At 41.9% G+C, this 21,022-nt stretch overlaps 1 protein-coding gene across 1 annotated transcript in view; it reads left to right on the forward strand.

Moving 5' to 3' along the window:
- The window catches only part of AMFR (autocrine motility factor receptor), a 30,094-nt gene that overhangs the window by 1,406 nt on the left and 7,666 nt on the right, over positions 1-21,022 (forward strand). The window contains exons 2-12 of the mRNA XM_059824715.1: positions 364-456; positions 2,459-2,623; positions 4,438-4,590; positions 8,913-8,953; positions 9,756-9,888; positions 10,456-10,589; positions 12,236-12,346; positions 15,384-15,574; positions 17,244-17,347; positions 19,338-19,472; positions 20,535-20,618. Coding sequence (XP_059680698.1) covers positions 364-456; positions 2,459-2,623; positions 4,438-4,590; positions 8,913-8,953; positions 9,756-9,888; positions 10,456-10,589; positions 12,236-12,346; positions 15,384-15,574; positions 17,244-17,347; positions 19,338-19,472; positions 20,535-20,618 — 1,344 coding nt within the window. The remainder of the gene's footprint in view (positions 1-363; positions 457-2,458; positions 2,624-4,437; positions 4,591-8,912; positions 8,954-9,755; positions 9,889-10,455; positions 10,590-12,235; positions 12,347-15,383; positions 15,575-17,243; positions 17,348-19,337; positions 19,473-20,534; positions 20,619-21,022) is intronic.

Below are 21,022 nucleotides of genomic sequence, written 5' to 3' on the forward strand. Positions count from 1 at the left end.
TCTCATCTGCCATACATTAAAAAAAATGAGCATCTCAGTGATCTGTAAGTTTTGTCCCCGTGTTCCTTGGTGCTAAGATTTGCTAATCTATATAAAAAAAAAATTGTGAAGAGGTAGGTTGGTTTGTTGGGCATACTGGTGTATCAAACTGACTGGGTTAGTATTTCTAGAAAAAAGTTAAGTGACTTATCAGCTACTGTGCGTGTCTCGGAAGAGGCCAGGCTTAAATCTCACAAAAAAAAAAAAAAGGCAACAAAAACTGTTCTGTGAACAATGGTAGGTTTTGTTAGACTCGTTCTTTCCCCTTCTCTCTTTCTTAATAGGGCAAAAGTATTTGTCGCTGACTGCTTTATTTCTTTCCAGGTACTAGTGAACACTGCCTGCTGTTTTCTGATGTTGGTTGCTAAGCTGATCCAGTATATGGTGTTCGGTCCTCTTCGTGTCAGTGAGAGGCAGGTAAGACAGCCGCTTGTGGCCTTGGATATCTGTGGTGTTTCAGCATTTCTTGGTGTACGACTCGTTTTCTGTATGGGATTGCTGAAAGTACACAAGAAAAGTAAATTTTGGAGCAAGTTAAATTTTACCGTTTGGACTTCTCGCTTTTGAAAATGTTGTCCAATAAAACCGTACAGAAAAGAGCCTGCCCAGGACACCCTTCATGGTTAGCTAGGATATCCGCAGCCACAAGCTTCCAGTTTATTTCTGAAGGGGGCTTTTCTTTTTCACTGTTGCTATTGTATTTTATAAACCCATGGTCAACTTGAAAATCTTGCTTCCTTAATGAACTTTGTCAGATTTCTTACGAGTGCACCTCACTTAAGAATATCTATATTCTTAGTTCTTCTCTATTCAGTTTGCATTTGGCAGCATTTCTCCATGGCGTTTTGTAGTTAGTTATCAGCGCTGGCAGGCGGAGTTCCCTCTTGTGCCTTGTTTTGTGCCTGGCCTGCTGGAGAAGTGCTTTCCATCCTCAGAGGCTGAGTGGATGGTTTACCTACCCTCAGGTTTAAGAGGGAGTAGGCAGGCAGGTGCCCGGAGAGGGAGGTAAGCAGGGCTGAAAACTCAAGCTGTTTAGTTCTGCTCTTGGGCTAGGTGGGAATGTTTTGAAAAGTTCAGCAAGGGAACCATTAAATCCCAGGGTTTTTAAAAACAGGATCCTGCAGAAGAGGAAAGCAACAGCAGTGATTTGAATAGTACCTGTATATTTTTCTTAAAAAGAAAGGCAAACACATAAGTTGCTCTGTGTAAATGCAGTAGCGGTGGTTTGAAGTGTGTTCATACATTCAAAAGAAAAAAAGGAGCATGTAAATGCAGTTCTTTAGGAAAAATGAGGATCTTTGACATGCAGAACTGAGGCACATAAAGCTCCATGAATAGCCAGGGGTCTCTCAAAGCCTGTTGTGTTTGTGATTCACACCCCGTAGAGCCTCCGTGTGAAGTGTGTTAAAAACAAAGCACTCTCAAACTGCATTGGGCCAGACTTTCTTTCCGGTCCGTGTTGACTATAAGGACGTGGAATTTTAATCAGTGATGATTTCCAGGATGTTCTCTACCCTCTTAAAAACTGAAGTGAAAAGCAGGAGTGGTGTGGATCCATTTGCTTTTGGACAGTGGGAGTATGCTTCAGTTCTCACGTAAAGAAAAGCTGGTTATTAATATTGGCGAGCCAAAAATGGCAGCATCATGAAGGAATTCTGGGCCTGTCTTAACTAAACTCCTGGTGATTTCACAGTGTTCTTTAACAAAACATTTTATTTCATCATTATTTTTTTATCCCCAACAAGCTGGCTTGCTATCTACTGCTTGAGACCATCGTATTGTTTCTTTTATACTGCATGTGCGTGGGATTAATGTTTGTTTTTTTTTTTTTTCCATCGCTTATCCATCTCCCTCTCCACTGTAGGCATTGTGCTTGTTAAGAGCAGACCGGTCGGACTTGATGATCTTAAAGGTCTTTTCCAACCTAAATGATTCTATGATTCTATGATCTTTTCTTAATCATCTGTACTTTCTGATGGGTTTTTGGAAGCAAGGTGCTGGGCTATTGGTGCATCTTGTCTAAGTAAGTGTGGCAGTTCTTCTAGCAAAGAGGACTTTGTGTTTGCGGCCCGGTAGCTGTCCTGCTCGGGCGTGGAGGATCAAACTGAGATCAAACTTGGTTTGGGCGCAGCACTGTTTTAGAAGCGTGGCAGGAAACTACGTTGTGTGCTGTGTCGCACAGTTATGCTGCAGTGGTACAAAAGACTAGATAGATATTAAAGACTTCTAATATTTCAAATATGTTTTTAATTCAGTAAGGGTGATTAGTGCTGTTCAAGATGTGTATGCAGCAGGCTTTTGCTAACATACTGTTGCGTTTCTGCTTCCATCTTTTTCTTTTCTCTTTTCCCCTCCCTCTCTCCCCTGCGTGCGGACTGTCAATGCTTTCACTACAGTAACCAAATGTCTTCTTTTACAGCATCTCAAGGATAAATTCTGGAATTTCATTTTCTACAAGTTCATCTTCATTTTTGGTGTGCTGAATGTTCAGACAGTGGAAGAAGTGGTGATGTGGTGCCTCTGGTTCTCTGGACTTGTGTTTCTGCATCTCATGGTTCAGCTCTGCAAGGATCGCTTTGAATATGTAAGTTTTGATTAAGGGCTGCCTTTTGGGACAGGCGGATTCCGTTTCTGGTTCGGGCACTGGCTCATGATACGTTACAAACAGATTGATTATTTAGACGTTTTGCCCACCCTGCGGTGCTGAACACGTGCACCTCCCAGTAGCTTCAAATACTTGCTTTAAAGTGCAGTGTCAGTCTTGCTCCTTCAGTTTTTCCATCAGACAAATGGAGCTGAAGATGCTTGTTTTCTTTGATAAATTGCTCCTTATATGTGCCCTGTAATTACTATTACATAACTCCGTGAGATATTTTCATAGCTCTCCTTAGTGAAGAGGTCATGCCAACAGAACATCCCTTAGGTTGGTGCCGGTCTGTAAAGCCTGTTTCTGTGGATTCTGTGCTCAGGTTTCAAGCTCGTTTACATCTACCAAATGTCGACTGCCGCTGTCTTTACAATATACAGTGCAACTTTCTCCATAAGTTATATCCCAGTTTCTGTTAATATCAGGAATAAATTCAGTAGAGACGCAGAAGTTGAAGGCTAGGCAAGGAAGAAGGAACTGGAATTTGCCCTTTAAACATCTAAAGTGGACGTGCGTTTTCCTCAGCTCCTCTGTCCTGGAATAAAAGTTTGAATTAAATTGAATCCATGAATTTCCTTTTGGTAGCTCTGTGCTTTGCAATTTTTTTTAATTAATATCCAGTAAGGCCTGTTACTTCATAAGTAGCTAAACATTAAGCTTGAAACTAGATTGGTTTGGGTTAGGAAAATTGAGACAGAAGTGAACAAGGCAGTCATCTGGTATTTTTAGTGTTGTTCAGAAAGCTGTAAAAGAACAAAGCTCATGTGGGAAGAAGTCCTTATTATATTCCTTCTGCATTCAAAGCATGTATCATAAGTCTTTACTTGGACAAATGGTACTTGTGTGCTCTGCCTTGCAAACGCAGATGTGGAACTGAACCAGATGTGGATGTGGAACTGAACCAGATATAAACAAGGAAGAAAGAACCAATTTAAAAACAAAACATGGGCGTCAACTTCATCAGTCAGACCGGAGTGAAGCTTTGGGCAACTCCTTCTTTCCTTGTGCTGTTCTTCCCCTTCCTGCCCTGAAAATAAGGGGATGGACCACCTACATACTTTGCCTTTTGGGTCGTCTTTGATTTAGACAGCCCAGGTGTAGCCTGACGTTAAGGTAGTTTAGAGAATTAATGTGCTATGTATGCTATTGAATGAGACGGCTATTTTCAGTAGACTCTGTCCAGCAGTCTCTAGCTGCAAGTTAAATTTTTGGGGGAGATGTCTCTTTCTTCCAGAAGAAAAAGACATTGGAAGAACTAGAGGCTGGAAGATAAAGCTGGACAAATTCTAAGCTCTAAGATGAAAAATTAGCAGAACAATTATTCTCATTACTCAAAGACTGTATATTAAGGTTAGGTGTCTTTCTAAAACGCATGTTCATCCTAAGCAGATGTTGTGGATTTGATGCAGAAACTACCGTGTAAGAAAGTGTCCGTGGTTTTCTTGCACATGTGATCTAAACGTTAGATCATAATGATCTAAACAAATAATCGTAATGATCCCTTCTGGCTTTAAAAGCCTGGTGAATGTAAATGACAGCGAGATGAACGAGACTTTGGGATGGTGTGTGGTTTTAGCTTTATTCTGCATTGTTTATTACTACATTGTGTGGTCGAGGTTGGGAAATTGGTTTTATTCTAGAAAGCCAAAGATTTTCCTGAGTGAGGACTTGTTTGGTGAGGTGACTATGGAAGGCAGGGTGGATGAAGTACTCCTTTAAACCTGTTATGTATTTACGTATTTGTGTTGCAGCTTTCCTTTTCTCCCACCACGCCCATGAGCAGCCACATCAGAGTCCTGACCCTGCTCATAGCCATGCTCCTGTCCTGCTGTGGATTAGCAGTCATCTGTGGTATTATTGGCTACACCCATGGCATGCACACGTTGGCTTTCATGGCAGCGGAGGTGAGAATTCCTTCATACATGTCATGGTTTCTGCTTTGCTTTTCACCCCTCACTTGGGGGTGTCTTGGCACGCGGTGGGTTTTCATTTCATTTCCCACAAGGAAAAAACTCCGAAGACGCAAACAAGCCCTCCCCTGTTCTAGAGTAGTTGCCGGATCTGCGTGCTTTCTCTCTTTAGAGTTTAAGCCTGCAAAAAAATCTTCGTCTGAAGAAAAGAATGAGAGGGTAAATCCGTAAGATGATGCTGAAATCAAATGGCAGCCTATGAAAAAATAATGCTTGTGCTTCGTGAGCATTGCAAGAAGGGTTAGTTGAAATGGCTGCTAGAGAAGGGAGAGAGTGTATATGGAAGTGTAATGTGCACCTCCGCCTGTTTCTTTGAGGTTGTATTTTCCATTTCATTCCTCCCAAAAATGAATGAGGCTAACATCCTTTCCTTAGGGCATGCTCGTGGGATTTGCTTATGTTTGTGCAAAGAGGTGCATCTCAGCTGAGATAAGCAACTCATGTTTGTGCGCTCCTGAACCCTTCGCAGTGTGGAGTAAACATCAATATGTTTGTGGAGTGAACATCGGTATGTTTTTGATGTTACTGTGGGTTGTTGCGCTCCGCTTCAGGAAGCGATAATCTTAAGCAAAGGGGAGGTAATCAGCATAATTGCAAGTAAGTCGTGTTAGCACATCCTTAGTTCAGATAACAAGTAGCATGTGCGGTTTATTTTTCTTCTCCTATCTTGAATTCATACTTGGAGTTAGTGAGGAGGAAAGAAAACAGTCAGCTGGTGGTGGGAGAATATGATGCTGGTCATACCACAGTTCAGTTATTTAACATGTCAGTTTACTTTTCCCTAAATACGAGAATATGCAAGGCCAGATTTGTAATTACCCAGTGGAAGGGTATTGGAGTTTTGTCAGTGCCTCGAACAGCTGGCGTCCCATTGGGGTTGTGTCTCTTATCTTGGCTTGGCAGAAGGATGTATCAGCCTTGTACCAGCACAGGGTGGGTTTATCAGGGAGAGTTACAGTGCGGAAGTGTTGCCTCCTTAGTGCGGTGCCATGCGGTGGTGTACGTTTGCAGGATGGGACCCAGCTATTTGTTTCAGTGGGAGCTGTTCTGTTCGCTTACTAGCAAAGGAGTGGCTCAGTCGGTTAAGTGTATGGTCCTCAGCCAAGCCACGGATCCACGCAGCCCGCTGTGCTGCTGGTGGACGGCACAGGAGGTTTGTGGGAAAGGCATAGGAAAGGGTCTCCTACCCTCGCTTGCAGCAGCTGGCGTTTGAGGGCGTTCCTGAGCTGAGGGTTGCACAAACTTGTTGGGTTTGATAGCCTCAGATGGACTCTGGAAAGTTGTCTGATCGTTTATTGAACTCATTTATACTTTGGCCGCTGCAATATCCAAAGACAACAAATTCTACATTTAACTCGGCTTTGTGCCACAAAAGAGCTCTTTAAATCGTCCTGAATCTTCTGTCTGATAATGTCCCTGGCTATTATGTAATACATTCATGGTGGAAAACTGCGAAGAATCATTCCCTGCTTACTCTTCGTTTGTGATTTTTATAGACTTTCCTCCTGTTCGCCTTCTGACTTTCCTTCCAAGCAAAAGAATTCTAGTCTGTTTAATCTGTCTTCGTATGAAATTGTCTAATATCTTGCCCTTTCATGAATGTTTTAAATACGCCCTGTATGGATTGGGCGACCACGAGTAGTTTCCTTGATTTTAATAGCCAGCACTCATGTAAGTGGAATAAAACATTTAGGTTTCTTTCGGTACAGGCACTAGCAGTGACACCTCGTGGCAGTCCTCAAGTTCTCAGCAAAAAGCATTAAATCTTGCAGACTAAAATGTTTTCCTGGTGGTGGCTTGTGTGATGTTGTTCGAGAGGGACCCTGCCAAGTGTATTCCATTAGTGTGTATTTAATTACATTAAGTTACATTAAGCTGTTCATCTCTCTCCTGACTCTGCAAACATTGATTCAGCTTGATGCCTCAGGGTTTTCAATAAAGCAATATAGATGTTTTTCTCGGGTTTTAGTTAGGCTTCCCCTTCTTCTCTGTTGTTTGTCAGCATTTTCTTTCCTGCAAAGGATGGATGTGAAATGTGCAACTGCCCAGAGAAGGTTGAATTAGGACAGTCTGTATTTTTGAGTAAACATTAAGCTTTTTTACCTTAGTATGTGGTATTTGAGAATTATAGTATAGCAAGTAATGTCCAGTCTGTTTATCTTTGCACCTTTTTTATTGTAAGAAAGAATTAATCCAGTCCTATAGCAGCCATCCTCTGATCCTGTGTCATACATCTCAGTTAAGGCTGTATAATGATAGTGACATTCAAATCTTAGAATTGTACCTTACAGATAATAGTATATTTTCCTGTATAGCGTCTCATGCCGCATCCATTATCTTAGGGTTTGAGTGCCTTCCAGTCGTGTGCTAACCTACGTGACTAATATTTGCAAGTATCATGGAGTCCTGGGGGATAAGTGCGTGTGTAGCAGAGCAAGAGCTCTTGAGGTGTCGGTACTGAAAATGGCCTACTGTACATTTAGAACCTCAAATGACAGAACTGTGTAACTTGTAATGCAGTGTTGTACTTTCTGCAAAGTGTTTCTTGTGTCAGAACGCTGAAAGGCATTTCGGGAAACAGCGGAGGAACCAGAGACCAGCGCCTTGACCAAATCTGCGCTAGCTCATCCTTTTAATTTTGATGCTCTTGCTGCCTCAGCACCAACCAGTATAAATCATGGCAACACTGCCTTCTTAAAAGTTGCAAAGCCTAGACTCTTCAGATTTCTACCTGACAGATGTCTTCCTTCTTGGTGGCTTCATGCGCCATGTACTGGTTTTGACACAAATTTGTGCTCAATGGCATATCCATCCAGCAGCTCGGGTAATCGTTCTGTTTCACCACTTGCATGGTTAGAATTTGGACATATTTACTTTTCCTCTGTGGTCTGCCCAAAGTTCCTCCGTAGCCAAAAACCTCGTGTGAACAAGATGTAGTCTCTTTCTGGTACCCACATGTGGGGTAACAGGAGACAGAAGAGGGTCTCATAACGTGCCTCGCAGGACCAGCTAGTGTGCTAATTTAGCTTTTTTATGAAAGATGTTTGTGATGAGAACAGCACACCGTGCTAGGTGACTTGCTGGTACCTTCCCGACTTTCTTTTTCTGTGTTCTTTGAATGATGTGTGCATCTTATCCTGAAGCCATTATTTGGATAAAAGATTGCACTGGTGTTTAAATAGTCACAGGAACACTTATTTTAAAGCCAACTAGTAAACAGTTGGTAGATATGTTAGGTATTACTGAGGGTTACATACGCATGGAAGCATTTTAAGAATGCTTTTTACAAATGGAAAAAATTATTCAAACCAACTGTTTTATAGCTATATTGGGAAGTTAGTGGTTTTGGTAGTTCTTCTGTACTGTTTTTAATACTTACGCTGAAGGCATGCCATCAGACCGGTCTTAAAAAAATGGTTTCAGTTGCTCATTAGAAATCCCCTGCATCTTGGTGTCAGTTGGCCCCTGCTAACTGCAGGGTAGTGTGGGCAGTCACTGAAGGGGTCTGTCCTGTCCCGTTTTCTTTCACTGGGAGGGTACAACGAAGGGACAGGGTGCTGTGGGCCTGACAGGTTAGAGAGAGGTGATGGGACCACGTTTCTTACATGGTAAGAGCCCATGGAAGTGTGGTTAGGTATTCAGGAAACAGTTCATTCCGGTGACTCGTCTTTACACTTCTGATCTGCTTCTGCTTTCTGATATGCTCAGGTTTTTTTCTCTGTACTTAGCCCAGAGAGGTAAATATGATTAAAGAGAGAAGTTAACTTTTGCAGCGTTCACATCTCACAGGGGAAAAATGATTTGAAAGTGCTTCCATGGTTCTTCCTCAAATTCCTGCTACTATTTGGTTCTTCAGATTTTTCTTGAGCAGTGGGATGAGGAGAGGTGTGCTACCTTCACCTGAAGGTAGTTGGTGGGATTGTGGTCTCAACACTCGCTGAGTGATAAGAATGGAAAAAGATAGTATGTCCTATGTAGTGGGGGAAAAAGTGAGACTTAACAACAGTGATGCTAGCGGCTGCTCCATGAGCGTTGTGTGTTTGAGAACAATTTCTTCCGTATTTAGGTATAAGCTTCATGTTTGCCACAGGTACATTGTGCACGCAGTCATCTATAGTGACTGGTGGTTCACAGGAACTTGTTAAGCCGCAATAAATGTATTTAGTGTTACAGCCCTTTAGCTCTTGCCTCAGTACCACTGTCCCTGCCAGAATGTTGTTAACATACCTTTTTTTTTCCCCTCCCCTCTTCTGCAGTCTCTGCTCGTGACAGTCAGAACTGCTCATGTGATTTTACGGTGAGTAGCTTGTGTTTTGCAGGATGGTTGTTCAAGAATGTAGTGCATATAGCATGTTGATTTAAGAGGTGTATGTAATTACCTTGTTGAATTGCAAATGCATGTTTGGAGACGGGCAAAGGTGGTTAACTTTAGCTTGTACTATTTTTAAGCGTGAATTCTGCAATGCATGGATAGCTTTAGTGGGTGCTAATAACTTGAGTCATGGATTAAAATGGATTGGTGCTGCTGTATGAGGGTTGATATATATGCTACTTAATGTCATCCTACTGAGTTTCTTTTAAGGTCTTCATCTCTAGAACTTTTGCTTTGAAAAAGTAGCATGTGTGTATATCTGTAATGCACATGTGTATGTGTGTGTAGGACGTGACGTCTAGCACAGAACCTCTTAGTCCAGGTCGCTATTGGCATTTCAGGTCTGTCACCAAGCTGTAATGCCTCACCTGAGAAACACCTCATGTGCTGAAAAATGTGGGTCTGTAGTTACTGTAATCCCAAAATTGGCTTTTGGTACATGCTGGAGCTTTTAGCAAATGCTACATCTTCTCCATCGGCTGGTGGTATCTGTAATGCCAGTGTGGGCTAAGCATTGATCGCTTTTTGCCTTTTTAAAATGTTGCTGTTTGAAACCAGTAACATTTAAAAAAGTCTCCCAGGAAAGCATGGAGTGTGGGCACTGGGTTTAGGAGGGGCAAAGAATCCATATCCAGAAGTTGTTTGAAAAACGGATAAAACAGTTTGAATGCTAGAGAGGCTATTTAACAAAAAAGATAGAATAATGTTAATTTCCCTGCTCTTGCAGATATGTAATTCATCTCTGGGATCTCAACCATGAAGGAACGTGGGAGGGCAAAGGCACTTACGTCTACTACACAGATTTTGTCATGGAGCTAACTTTGCTTTCACTGGACTTGATGCATCATATTCATATGCTGGTATGAAATACTGAACATAATGTTGAGCAAATAGACTGGCCTTAAAATAAAGGGTACTGGGTATACATATTTTATTTTTTTTTTTTTTGCTGTGCTTATTTTAGAAACCACATATTACAGAGAAGTTATTTAAATAAAGAGGAAAATGTAGTGGGAGGGGTTCTGGCATTCTTTCCTCCTGTGTATTTGGAGTCCTCACAAATAACTTTGTTATGGAGTATTAACTGCTGTGTAATTATCTGTTTAATAGGTGTTTGATTAGCTTTGTTATTGAGTAATATCAGACTGCATTATTTTCACTGGCAGCAGGGGACATTAAGCTGAACAAGACTGACTACAGTTTATCCCTACTATAAATGCTGTGCTGCTTAAGTTGTATCTGAAGAGGTAACGAGTAGTAATACCTGTGAACACGTGTGGTTAGTCTGAATGGTCTCAACAAAAGAAAAATTCTTCCGTGCTGGTTTCTTGATTTCTTTTTCTCTTAAGACCTGATGCAGTTTCTTGTGGCAGCCTCTTGTTTCCCATGGTGTTTGTTTCTAATCACCGTTCTGTTTTTTTCCAAAGCTGTTTGGCAATATCTGGTTGTCGATGGCGAGCCTGGTGATTTTTATGCAGCTGCGCTACCTGTTTCACGAGGTTCAACGAAGAATTCGGCGGCACAAGAACTACCTGCGTGTGGTTGGAAACATGGAAGCCAGGTGAGCCTCTTATTTGCTCTGGGATCTTGATGTGGATCTTGGAGAGAGGATCCTGATGAAGAAGTTGGGTTTCTTTTACATTCCTTTGATACACAATGGCGTGGTGTAAGCTGAAAAGATGCAATCTTGCAAATCCGGCTCTTAAATCTTTACACTTGAGAGTATTTTTTTACCCATTTTGTTTGTGCTGGGGACACCCTTTCTGGTTTTAACAGATACGTAGGATTGACTTTATTATAATAGCAGTATTACTGGTAACGTACTACTGGCAACAAGTGAACTCCTCTGTCCAGTATTCCTTTTCCTGTATTCTCCTCCCCACCCCGGTGGGGTGACATGAGCTCTGCCTGTTTCAGTTGTCAAATATTGGCTTTGGCTGTGATAGAAATAAACACTTTTAATTTCATTAGGCCATACTATTCAGTTACTGCCTGAAATTAAATCAAAATATTAATTAAAACCTGCTCAGCTTTAAGTATGTGTTTATTAAACCTGAAGCCAACTCTAAACAGACTGTACTTGTAGTCGAGCTGAGAGTGCCTTGGGATTACTTTAGTCCATCCCCCTGTAATGAGGCAATACAGGGAAACTGAGAGGCCTGCTAAAACCTAGTATTGTGCCAGGTACTACGGCGTCTCTGAGCCAATGTTTTCATAACTTGGCTACGTCCTTAATAATTTTAAGAGCAACAGGGAGTTTTTCTGTACATCGCTGTACTGTTTTCATTGTGGACTTCAGTGGGTTTGACTAGCTTTGCTGCCTGCTGCTGTAGTCCGGATGGAGAAGACTGACTTCCCTAGAAAATCCCGAGGTTTTCTTTGTGAAAAGTCATTTTAATGGCTGTAATATCAGGTTAAGAGCTGCATAATCAAGTTCATCCACAATGCATTGTTTCAGTAAGATGCAGCTGCTAAACCTCTTTAATCTGCTCGCAAAGCTGTTTGAGTTGCAGGTGTCTCAGACTTCTTGTCTGAGTGACTTGATGTGTTTTTGTCATTCTGATTGTTCTGGAAGAACCACGTTCTAGCTTCCTCCAATGCCAGTGAGCTCCCTGCATTCGTGTAGCTGTTTTTCAGGTATATTCCACACCAGCAGTACTGTGAAATGGTGTTAAACCACTCATCTCCATATTGTCCGTGTTTGGGTACTGTGTAGTAGCTGCTTGCGTGGTGCTGTAGTTTAAAAAAAGAAAATAAAATATCAAAGGCAAATAGGGGTTGGCAAAACTTAGTCAGACCATAAATGCTTATGATCTCAAGAAGGCATCTTAATGGGTACAGCTATTAAAACTTATTTAGAAAAATGACATAAGCCAAATCTATACAGATTATAACTTGAGGTTCTCAACCTAATGATCATATTTCTTGGAAGATCCTAAGTCAAAGCTTTTTGTGCTTAGGATGTATGTGGGGATGTGCAAAAAAAATGTGTCTGTAAGAAGGCATGGGAGGGATGTGTGTGTCTGTGTCTTCCTTTGTGGTGTGAGTTCGAGTTATGGAAAAAATAGCAAACCTGCTGGTACGCCTCTTGCAAGGAAAGGTTAATGTGGAGGATAAGGTTTTCTCAGTGCAGGATTCTCTAGAGAGGGAGGCCGTGCTGAGCTGGTGTCATCATTACTTCTGTCTCTTTCTTTTTCTTCCTTGTAGGTTTGCAGTTGCAACACCAGAGGAGCTAGCAGTCAATAACGATGACTGTGCCATTTGCTGGGACTCCATGCAATCCGCACGTAAACTGCCTTGCGGCCATCTCTTCCACAAGTACGTTTCTGGGGCTGGAGAGGGTGCACCTGACTGTAGAAAGGAAGGGATGTATGGGCATGTCTGAAAGTTACAGCAGGACGACAAGTAATGAACTATCAGCAAAGCTACGATTGCTTACTGCCTGGGTCATCTCAGTCTGCCTGGAATAACAAAGTACAAGGCATGTTCACTTCGTCATATTCGAGCTGTTTCACCTGGTGCGTTCTTTTTTCCCCACAAACTAAGAGTACGCATCTTGTCAGCTAATGGGTGGGTAGTGTTGAGTTACGGTATCTCAGTTGCAAGTCTGTACCCTGTCTTGCTGTGTAACTGCTTGGCAAAGCACACTCTTTTCCCCCTTACCTTATCCTATGCATCACCTCTTCCATGAGGGTGTGTTGATTGTCAGGTGAGGAGGAAAAATTGGAGTTAGATCTTTAAGTACCTTTCAGATATCAACTTTAAAGAGAAAATGGGGAATATTTTTGTATAGTGCATCCTTGCGTGGTGATGAGTCCCCCAGGACAGTTGTGGAGGCCAGGTCTGATTATATGATTTCATGGGGGGATGAGTCTGTCAGGGCTGTAAAAGAGGTTAACCAAATTAGCTGAAGAGGTCCCTAAGCAGCTGGTAGTTGGAACTGGGAGGCTCTTGGCCAAAGGGTCTCTCTATATACATATATATCACACTCACTCAGTAATGAATAGTAGCAGATGCTTGTGGAGACAGTGTGCTGAGCTAGATGCGCTTTTTCTTAGATCTTTTGTAGCAGTGCTTACATTTTCGTGCTCGTGCTTAAAAATGAAAGGAGATACGGGGGTTGAATCAGGAGTTTCTGAAGTGCCGTGTGATTAACATGCATGGTCAGTGAAATTGTCCCTGTGGTGTCATATGAGCAAGTTACTTTCTGCAAATAGCTTTTTACTTTTCTGGTAACTGTCAAAGCAGAGGTTATAATCTGTGTGCTAATTTGTTGTCATTTATGACAAACCTTGCCATAAATATTTATCTATGTTCCAAGAAGTCTCTAATGAGATAATGTGCCTCTGTAGCAGAAACTCCTCTTCCAATGCTACTGAATCGTATGAATATTTAATCACCTACTGAGCACTTGAGAAGCCCAGGGTCTTCTCTTCGGAAAGTTGTTTTCTCTGTATCTAAAAGGATCCTTTTGTATTTTTCTCTGAAGCTAAGTTACACTTAGCTCCTTGGTGCATTTAGGGAGGGAACATGTTACAGTGGATGACTTAAGCTTGCATATAAAACCAGGTGTAATTAATAACCCTATTTACAACCTAAGAATGGTTTCTCTCCTCGTAAAAGCCTGGTGATCTTGCCAAGAGGCTAAACATTGTGTCCATTCTCAATTACATGGGATTTTTTTTCATAGCCATTTATTTGGAGTAGAATAGAAGAAGGCAGGGAAGATTCACATTGCTGAGGTCAACTCTGTGCCTATATATTAAGGAAGTTTAAAGGGAGTGGGTGTCTGAATCTTTTAGGCTCTGTTGAAACTCTCTCCTTTATCTTTTTTAGGAAGCAGTCAATTTCCAGAGAGTTGTTGCTCTGAAATGTTGCCGACCTTGACCTGTTGTTAGTCGTCCTTCTGCTGAGGTGCCTTAGGTGACTGAGCCCTTCTGCCTGCGTGGTACAAAATGGTTGTAACCACGGCTGACTTGCTGCAAGCCTTTAGGGCTTGGCGCTGATGCAGGCTGAGAGGGGTTCGCGTCCGGTCCAGCATCTCGGTGGTTGAGCCGTTGAGGAGCAGCGGCGTGGTGGTAGCTTGTGTCACTCCGGGTGTTTCGCAAGTGACCTTTTGAGTAAAACTCTAGCAGAGGTTTGAGTTTGCTGTGTGCAGGGTGGTTTTGCTGTAGTAACGGAGACAAAGTTGGACAGCATCGGCAGTGTGAACGTGCTGGCTGCGCTGATGACCAAGGTGGTGGAAGATGGTAGGCTTTTATTGTAGTGCTTTGGTTGTTTCTGGGAAACCGATCACTGTAATTTCTGAACACTGCGTATCCCTACATTTAAATATGATGGAAAACACTTTGGCAATACGTCTATACGCTGCAGCTTCAGGAATTGCGCAGAGTGCTTGTATCCTTAACTTTGCTATAATCCTGCAGTTAGGACTTTTTCCTTGCTCTGTCAGCCCAAACCTGTGATCTGTGCCTTTACTCTGTTTGCAGATATACAATTTGGGAAACAGGTTTAGTTGACCTTTTTGTATGTCTCTACCTTTCTAAAGTGTTTGAGAGCTTCTGCTGGAAAAAAACCCCCGCCCTGCAAGCATGAAGCATGTGTTGTAATATTGAGATGTGTTCAGCTCTGTGAAATTCAGTTCTTCCATACTGAAAATTAGGTTTAACTTGCCAACAAATACTGCAACTGGATCATATCAGTCTGAATCAAAAAGTAGGCACAGCTCCGACTGTTTAAACCTTCGTTTCAAACACTTCTCACTTTCTGCAAGACAGCAAATGTTCAGAATTAAGTAAGCATTGTAAGGCACAGCACTGGTTAGTATTAATAAATCTTTTTAGAGAGTTCCCAGAGTGGTACTCATTTTGGTGGTGAGTTGGGTATTAATATTTTTGAAGAGATATTTGAAAAACTTTGGAGGTGCTATTGCCACATCACACTGGCAGAAACACTATAAAAATGCGTCAGTATATTTTAAATACTTGTCCAGTTGGTTTTTGTCCTTTTTCAGTTGGGGATGGCAAGAGAAGAGTAACGCTTTGTTTCCCTTTCCAGGCAAAACTTGCTTGTTCTGAGCTAGAGGGACAATAAACTTGGAGGTTATTTTAAGTTTGTGATAAATCTGCATGCTTGTTTATAAAAAGTGAACATTTGAGTATTTTCAGCTGAAAGGAATAAGAAACCTATGCCAGAGTCATCAGGAGCTCATCAAGTGTCCCTCACAAATTATCTCTGAGCAGTCCATGTGTTGATGTTCTGTTCAGAATATGCTACAGCTGCTTGATGTACTCGTGATACTGATGTCTTGGAAAAACGCTGCAAGCTCACCATAATATTACTGTTTTCCTGTCAGCTCATGCCTGCGGTCCTGGCTGGAACAAGATACATCTTGCCCCACCTGCAGAATGTCTCTGAATATCACTGACAGCCATCATGTGAGGGAGGATCACCAAAGGGAAAACCTGGATGAGAACCTGGTCCCCGTGGCAGTAGCGGAAGGCAGACCACGCTTGAACCAGCACAATCACTTCTTCCACTTTGACGGTGAGCTAAGCAGATTTGAAATCTGATGCTGTTGCCCAAATAACCGAAGGGAACAGTCTTCTGCAGAAGGGAATTCTCTCCATGCTTCAGTTGAAACTTAAACCGTGCTTCTGCTTGCGTTTGTCAAACACATATATGTTTCTTACGGCTCTTTTGCAAGAGCTCAGATACGTCTTGCTGAGGTTGTCCAGGGCTACAGAGATTTCGTGGAAGATGTACAAGTGCTCCCTTTTTCTTGATTTGTTGTGTTTGGCAGCTTTGATGCTGGCATTCATTCATTGCGTGCCATGTTGACCAACAGAATGGGAAATTCATGTGACTTATTTTGTTACCAGGTGGCGATTAATCAGTGACAGTCAAAGAGGAAAAAAACCTTTGTGGTGCAGTCTAAAAGTTGATCTTTCCCCTGTCCCCTAGCTCATGTGAGGTTGTCAAAAGTCCATTTGCCACTCAATTTGCAAGAATCTTGCAATGCTTGATTAGGTGCAGAAGGCTGCAGAAGCTTATTCTTAGAAGGAATCGTGTAACCGGAACAGTTTTACGTGTGTTTTTTTCAGTGGTGTGTTGTAAGTACTCACAAAGCAGATGTGATTTCAGAACATGATGAGTTCTGTGTGTGCAGACAAACTTGTTCTGATAGAGACAATTTCTGTTCCTTATCTTCCAGATTTTTTGCTATAGTTTTGCTATGGGTGTGTGCTTGTCTTCCACAGTTTCCCAGGTTTTTGATGGCAGTCTTGTTGCTTCTCACTAGTGCAACCTACAGAGCTTTGGGCTCTGTCCTTGTGCAGCTCCCATGATGTAGCTGAGATGCTATGAACTTACACAGTAACCCGTTCTTCATCCGTCCTGGTTTTGCAATCTTTGGAGATTGCGGGAGGAGAATAATGAGCAGAGAAGGGTCAGACATTTCTAGGTATGCTTGAGACTGGCTGATAGCTTCTTGCGTGGCTCCCACTTTTGGGGTGCTTTAGGTCTCTAAAGGACATTTGTATTAGAAAACCACTCTTTTTTTTCATAGCCGTCCTCCCCGGTGCTCTCCTGTGGCTTGGAGACCCGCAAAATTACTTTGGAGACAGGAGGAGAGGTGGCCTAGAGCAAACCCTGTGTTTACTTAAATGGAAATGCAGGAGGAGGAGGGAGCCAGCCGTGTGCCCTACTCTGTTGAGCCTAAGCACACAATTGCAGTGGTCGCTCTGTTCAGTTACTCTGTGTCCCATTATAATAATATTTTCTCAGTGATGCCAGCCATGTATAGCTGACCCATTTTGGGACCAGATTCGGCCTGTTTAGAAGCTGGCCTGTTTTCAGTAAAATTGCTGGAGTTACTAATGTATTCCAGAACTGAATTTGGCTCTGGATTATTATAATTTTCCCTTTAATGGGAACATTAAAACAAGAAAGCAAGGATGTGTTGTTTTCTTGATCCTCTTCTGGCCCTCGTATTGTTAAGCCACTATGACAGCGTGTTTGAAGAGAGTATTGGCAATTACTGATTTACTCCAGCCATGTCCCTGTTTGGGAGACCTTAGGGATGGATTGCACTGCAGAACTCCCCGTATGTACATTGTGGAAATATGAAAACTTACGTTAAATTCATGTAGAAGTACTTTGCCTGCTGAGAACCTCATATTCTTGCTTGACTTTCTTGGTGATTTCATATTCTTAGGCTCTCGAATTGCCAGCTGGCTGCCCAGTTTTTCCGTAGAAGTGATGCATACTACAAACATTCTCGGTATCGCACAAGCCAGCAACTCCCAGCTTAATGCTATGGTAAGACTGCTTTAATAGTTTGCACCTCAGCCTTCCTATTTGTGTTGGGGTGCGGAGGGGAAGAGGTACATGTAGATGGAGACATAAGGGGGAAGAAAGTCAAACCAGTGTTTAGATGCTACATGAAAGCTAGTTTTTTGAGTGAGAGAAGCTTTATTTTAGTGAAGTTAGGGCTAGGTGTTGGTTTAAATATGCAAACGTAAAAGAACAGGTCTGGAGGTAGATAAATGAGAAAAATTACATGTACTTTCTGTGTAGGTAGGCAGACTTTTTCTCAGCTTGCTTAGTGCAACTTCTTTAGCTTTTTTTCAGTACTTACCTTCACTCACAACTTGCACTAGCAAAGGGTGTGAGTCTGTAACTGGAGAATTTAGCTGTTGGTCAAGTGGTAACTGATCAAACCCATTCTATAGCTTTTGATTTTTTTAGTATTTATTTTTAATAGCACTAAGCGCCAAGATAGCTGTTTCTGTTTGAGTGCCTTGTGAGTATGAGATGGGGCTCTCTGTAGCACAGTCAACTCTTGCTGATTCATGATGATGGGAGTGTTGAGGATGAAATCCCAGGTTTGTTGACTTCGTACATAAACACTCTGATGTAGTACAAAAAGAGAAGGATATGGCCTCCTGAAACACACTTAGTTCATTTAGTTTGAGAAGTGCAGTTTCCTTTGAGTTCTTAAAGCTGCTGTGTGCTATAGCATGTTAATAAATGTTCAGTGAGGTATCTCATGAAAGTGATGAAATGTTCTGAATGTGAGATCTCTCCCGTAGCCTTCACTATTGTTTAAGCCTCAACAGGATAAGGCCACAATTTTTACGGGGTTTGAGGCAGGGTGGGCAGGCAGTGGTAAGGTGTTGGCAGATAAATATGCAGGAACTCTCCATCTAAGGTCAGTTTAGTTTTTCTTTTACTGGACACAGTGACAGAAATGGGCTTTTGTTAAGGACGAGTAATGATTTCTTGGCATTGTGCATTATTAAAAGTACACTAGCAACTTATATTAAAATGCCTACTTTGGAAAGGCCCAGGTTAACAAACTACAGAAGTGTTACACAATTTTAATAGAAAATAAGTGAAATTTTCCTTTGTGTTTCTGAATAAAAACCTAGGGAAGTATTTCGAGGGAAAGGCCAGAGGCTGAAATGCTAAATCAGTTGGTCACAAGCTAGTACAATGGAGAGTTAGGTTTGCTGTAGTTGCTTGTGTTTGAACTCACTAGCAGCTGGTGCATAGTTTTTGTTCTGCTCTCAAAACTCCTTCCACCTTTCTTTTCTTATTGTTGTTGTTCTCATTCCCCCCGCCACCCCCATAACTTTCAGCATTAGTTAAAATACAGATTTTAATATTTAATGAAGTCCAGCTATTGGACTCCAAAAGCATGATGTTTGTCTGCACTCTTACTTTTATCTATTTAATTCGGATATTATTTAAGTAATTGAAATTCAATAATAAGAGTTCCCTGATAACTCAGTTGGCTCTCAGACCCTCTTAAACTGGCTTGTAGGCAGGGTGGCTGGACAGAGTAGGTTATTAAAACTTATTCCACTTGTCCTTACCAGTACCATTTTGGAACCTGTCTGGGACAAAGCAAAATGATGGGGTTTTTTCAGTGTTGATCTAACTTCCACTCACTCCTGTGAATTTTGTATAGATCTTTATTAAAAAGGCTGTCATAAAAAGAGGGTTGGGAAGCTTTTGAAGCCTTTGTGTATCTACAAGCACCGTTCAGGAACCTAGATTTTCAGGACCATGTGGTGTCTCCATAGGAGTTGCAGTTTTGCTTTTGGCTTCAATGGAGTCAAAATATTGCTCTGTAAGTCAATGCCAGCATGGGTTTTCTTTCTCTTGTTTTTCTTTCTGTGTGTGGGTTATCATATCATAAACAGCGTCTTTGAGCTGTTCATTTTTTTTCCCTCTCTGTTGAGATACTTACCAGCTAACTTTTATGTACTGCTGATACTGACTGTATAAACCTTGTCTTCTCCAGGCCCATCAGATTCAGGAGATGTTCCCTCAGGTCCCTTATCATTTAGTTCTACAGGATCTGCAGCTAACCCGTTCCGTAGAGATCACCACTGACAACATCTTAGAAGGGCGCATCCAGGTACCTTTCCCCACACAGGTAAGTCGTAAGACCGTGCACCTAAAACAACTGACTTTCTTACTTACCCCAGAACTGAGCCTGTTAATAATGAGCGAGGGGAATGAGGTGAGTTGAAGCACTGCTGAATCCAGCTTAGCTTAATGCAATATTATTCTTCAGATGTTACCTGTAGGAAGATGTTGCAGTTGGAAGCACCAAACCAGTTTTGGCAATTTAGTGTATGTTGTATCTCTGTTGTGACATCCGACTCAATTGGAATGTCTCGCAGTGGTGTGTGATTGAGGTATACGCATCTCTTCGTTGCTGTGGCCCTTAGACGAAGGCCTTTTAATGTATTCGCCTGGGTCTCGGGTGGGCTTTAGCATTATCCATTTGTCATACAGGCTATTTTCTTTATGAAGGAAAGTCGGAGCCTATCACCCGTGCCCTATAGCTTGCCCCTTATTGATGTGATTGGACTGCAGGATGCATGAAGTGCTTGCCTATACAGTCTCAGACACATTATATAGTGCCAAATTCTAGTAAAAAACCCCTTGGGATTTGTTTTTTCTTTGTTTTAATCTCTGTAAATGCAGTATATTCAGTCATGTACCCAAAATATATTGAAAATGTCCTAGCTAGACTAGAAATAAATATTTGCTCAGTTAAAGCAGCTCTTCTCGGTCGCTCTTGTGCAGAGCCTTTAGAACATTTCCAGTTGATTTCTCTGCTGACAGATAATTGAATTGAACCACTTAGGAAGGTTTTCTGCAAAGAAAGTAGTCAGCAAAATGATGCCTTGTTCTTAATTAGTGATAGCAGATTTCAGTAAAGCAGTCTGGGGACAATGTTTCTGTTAATAAGAATATTGAATTCTGGTTCTGTGCGCATCAGATAGTACTGTTATCTGGAGTCTGCGTGTGGGGAAGCAGAGAGAATTCTCTTTCAACACAGTGCATTCTGTTTATTGCTAACTTATCTGTTTCTAAATTGAGCATAACACATGACGTTGCATAGGGCAGAGTTTGAATGTGTTCAAAGAACTCGGTTTTGTTTTGCCATTTCACACACTGTATTAAACCCATGATGTTTGCATTTCAGCGTGCAGATAGCATTAGACCTGCATTGAACAGTTCTGTGGAACGGCACAGTACTGATCAGGAGGATACTGAAACTGTCACCCAGGTAATTTGGCATACAAACTGGCAAAAAGCACAATTAGAAGCTGCATGAACAGATAAGTGCATTTGGTTCCGTACCAGGTCAGGTTGGTGGCAGCCCTTCCTTGCATTTCACACCAGAACCAGCACTGTCAGGCAGCTGAAGTGAGACTTCAGCATGGTGCTTATGTAGAGAAATATCTGTGTGCTTTTCTTTTTCCTCCTTGAAGGAAAGTGCTCTCAAGTGATACAAAGAACAGAAAAAGATCACGTCTCTGTTCATGTCTGGTCAGGCCCATGCCCATCTGTGGAATACGAAGAGCAGGATGCTTTGCTCTTCCCCTTCCTCTTTCCATTCCCATTCTGTACGTCTCCAGATGCTTCCCTTAAAATGAGTAGCATTTCTTTTCTGGGTACAAGAATTGTGTT

This window comes from Gavia stellata, chromosome 15, assembly GCF_030936135.1.
Source record: "Gavia stellata isolate bGavSte3 chromosome 15, bGavSte3.hap2, whole genome shotgun sequence".
NCBI classification, from domain to species: Eukaryota; Metazoa; Chordata; class Aves; order Gaviiformes; family Gaviidae; genus Gavia; species Gavia stellata.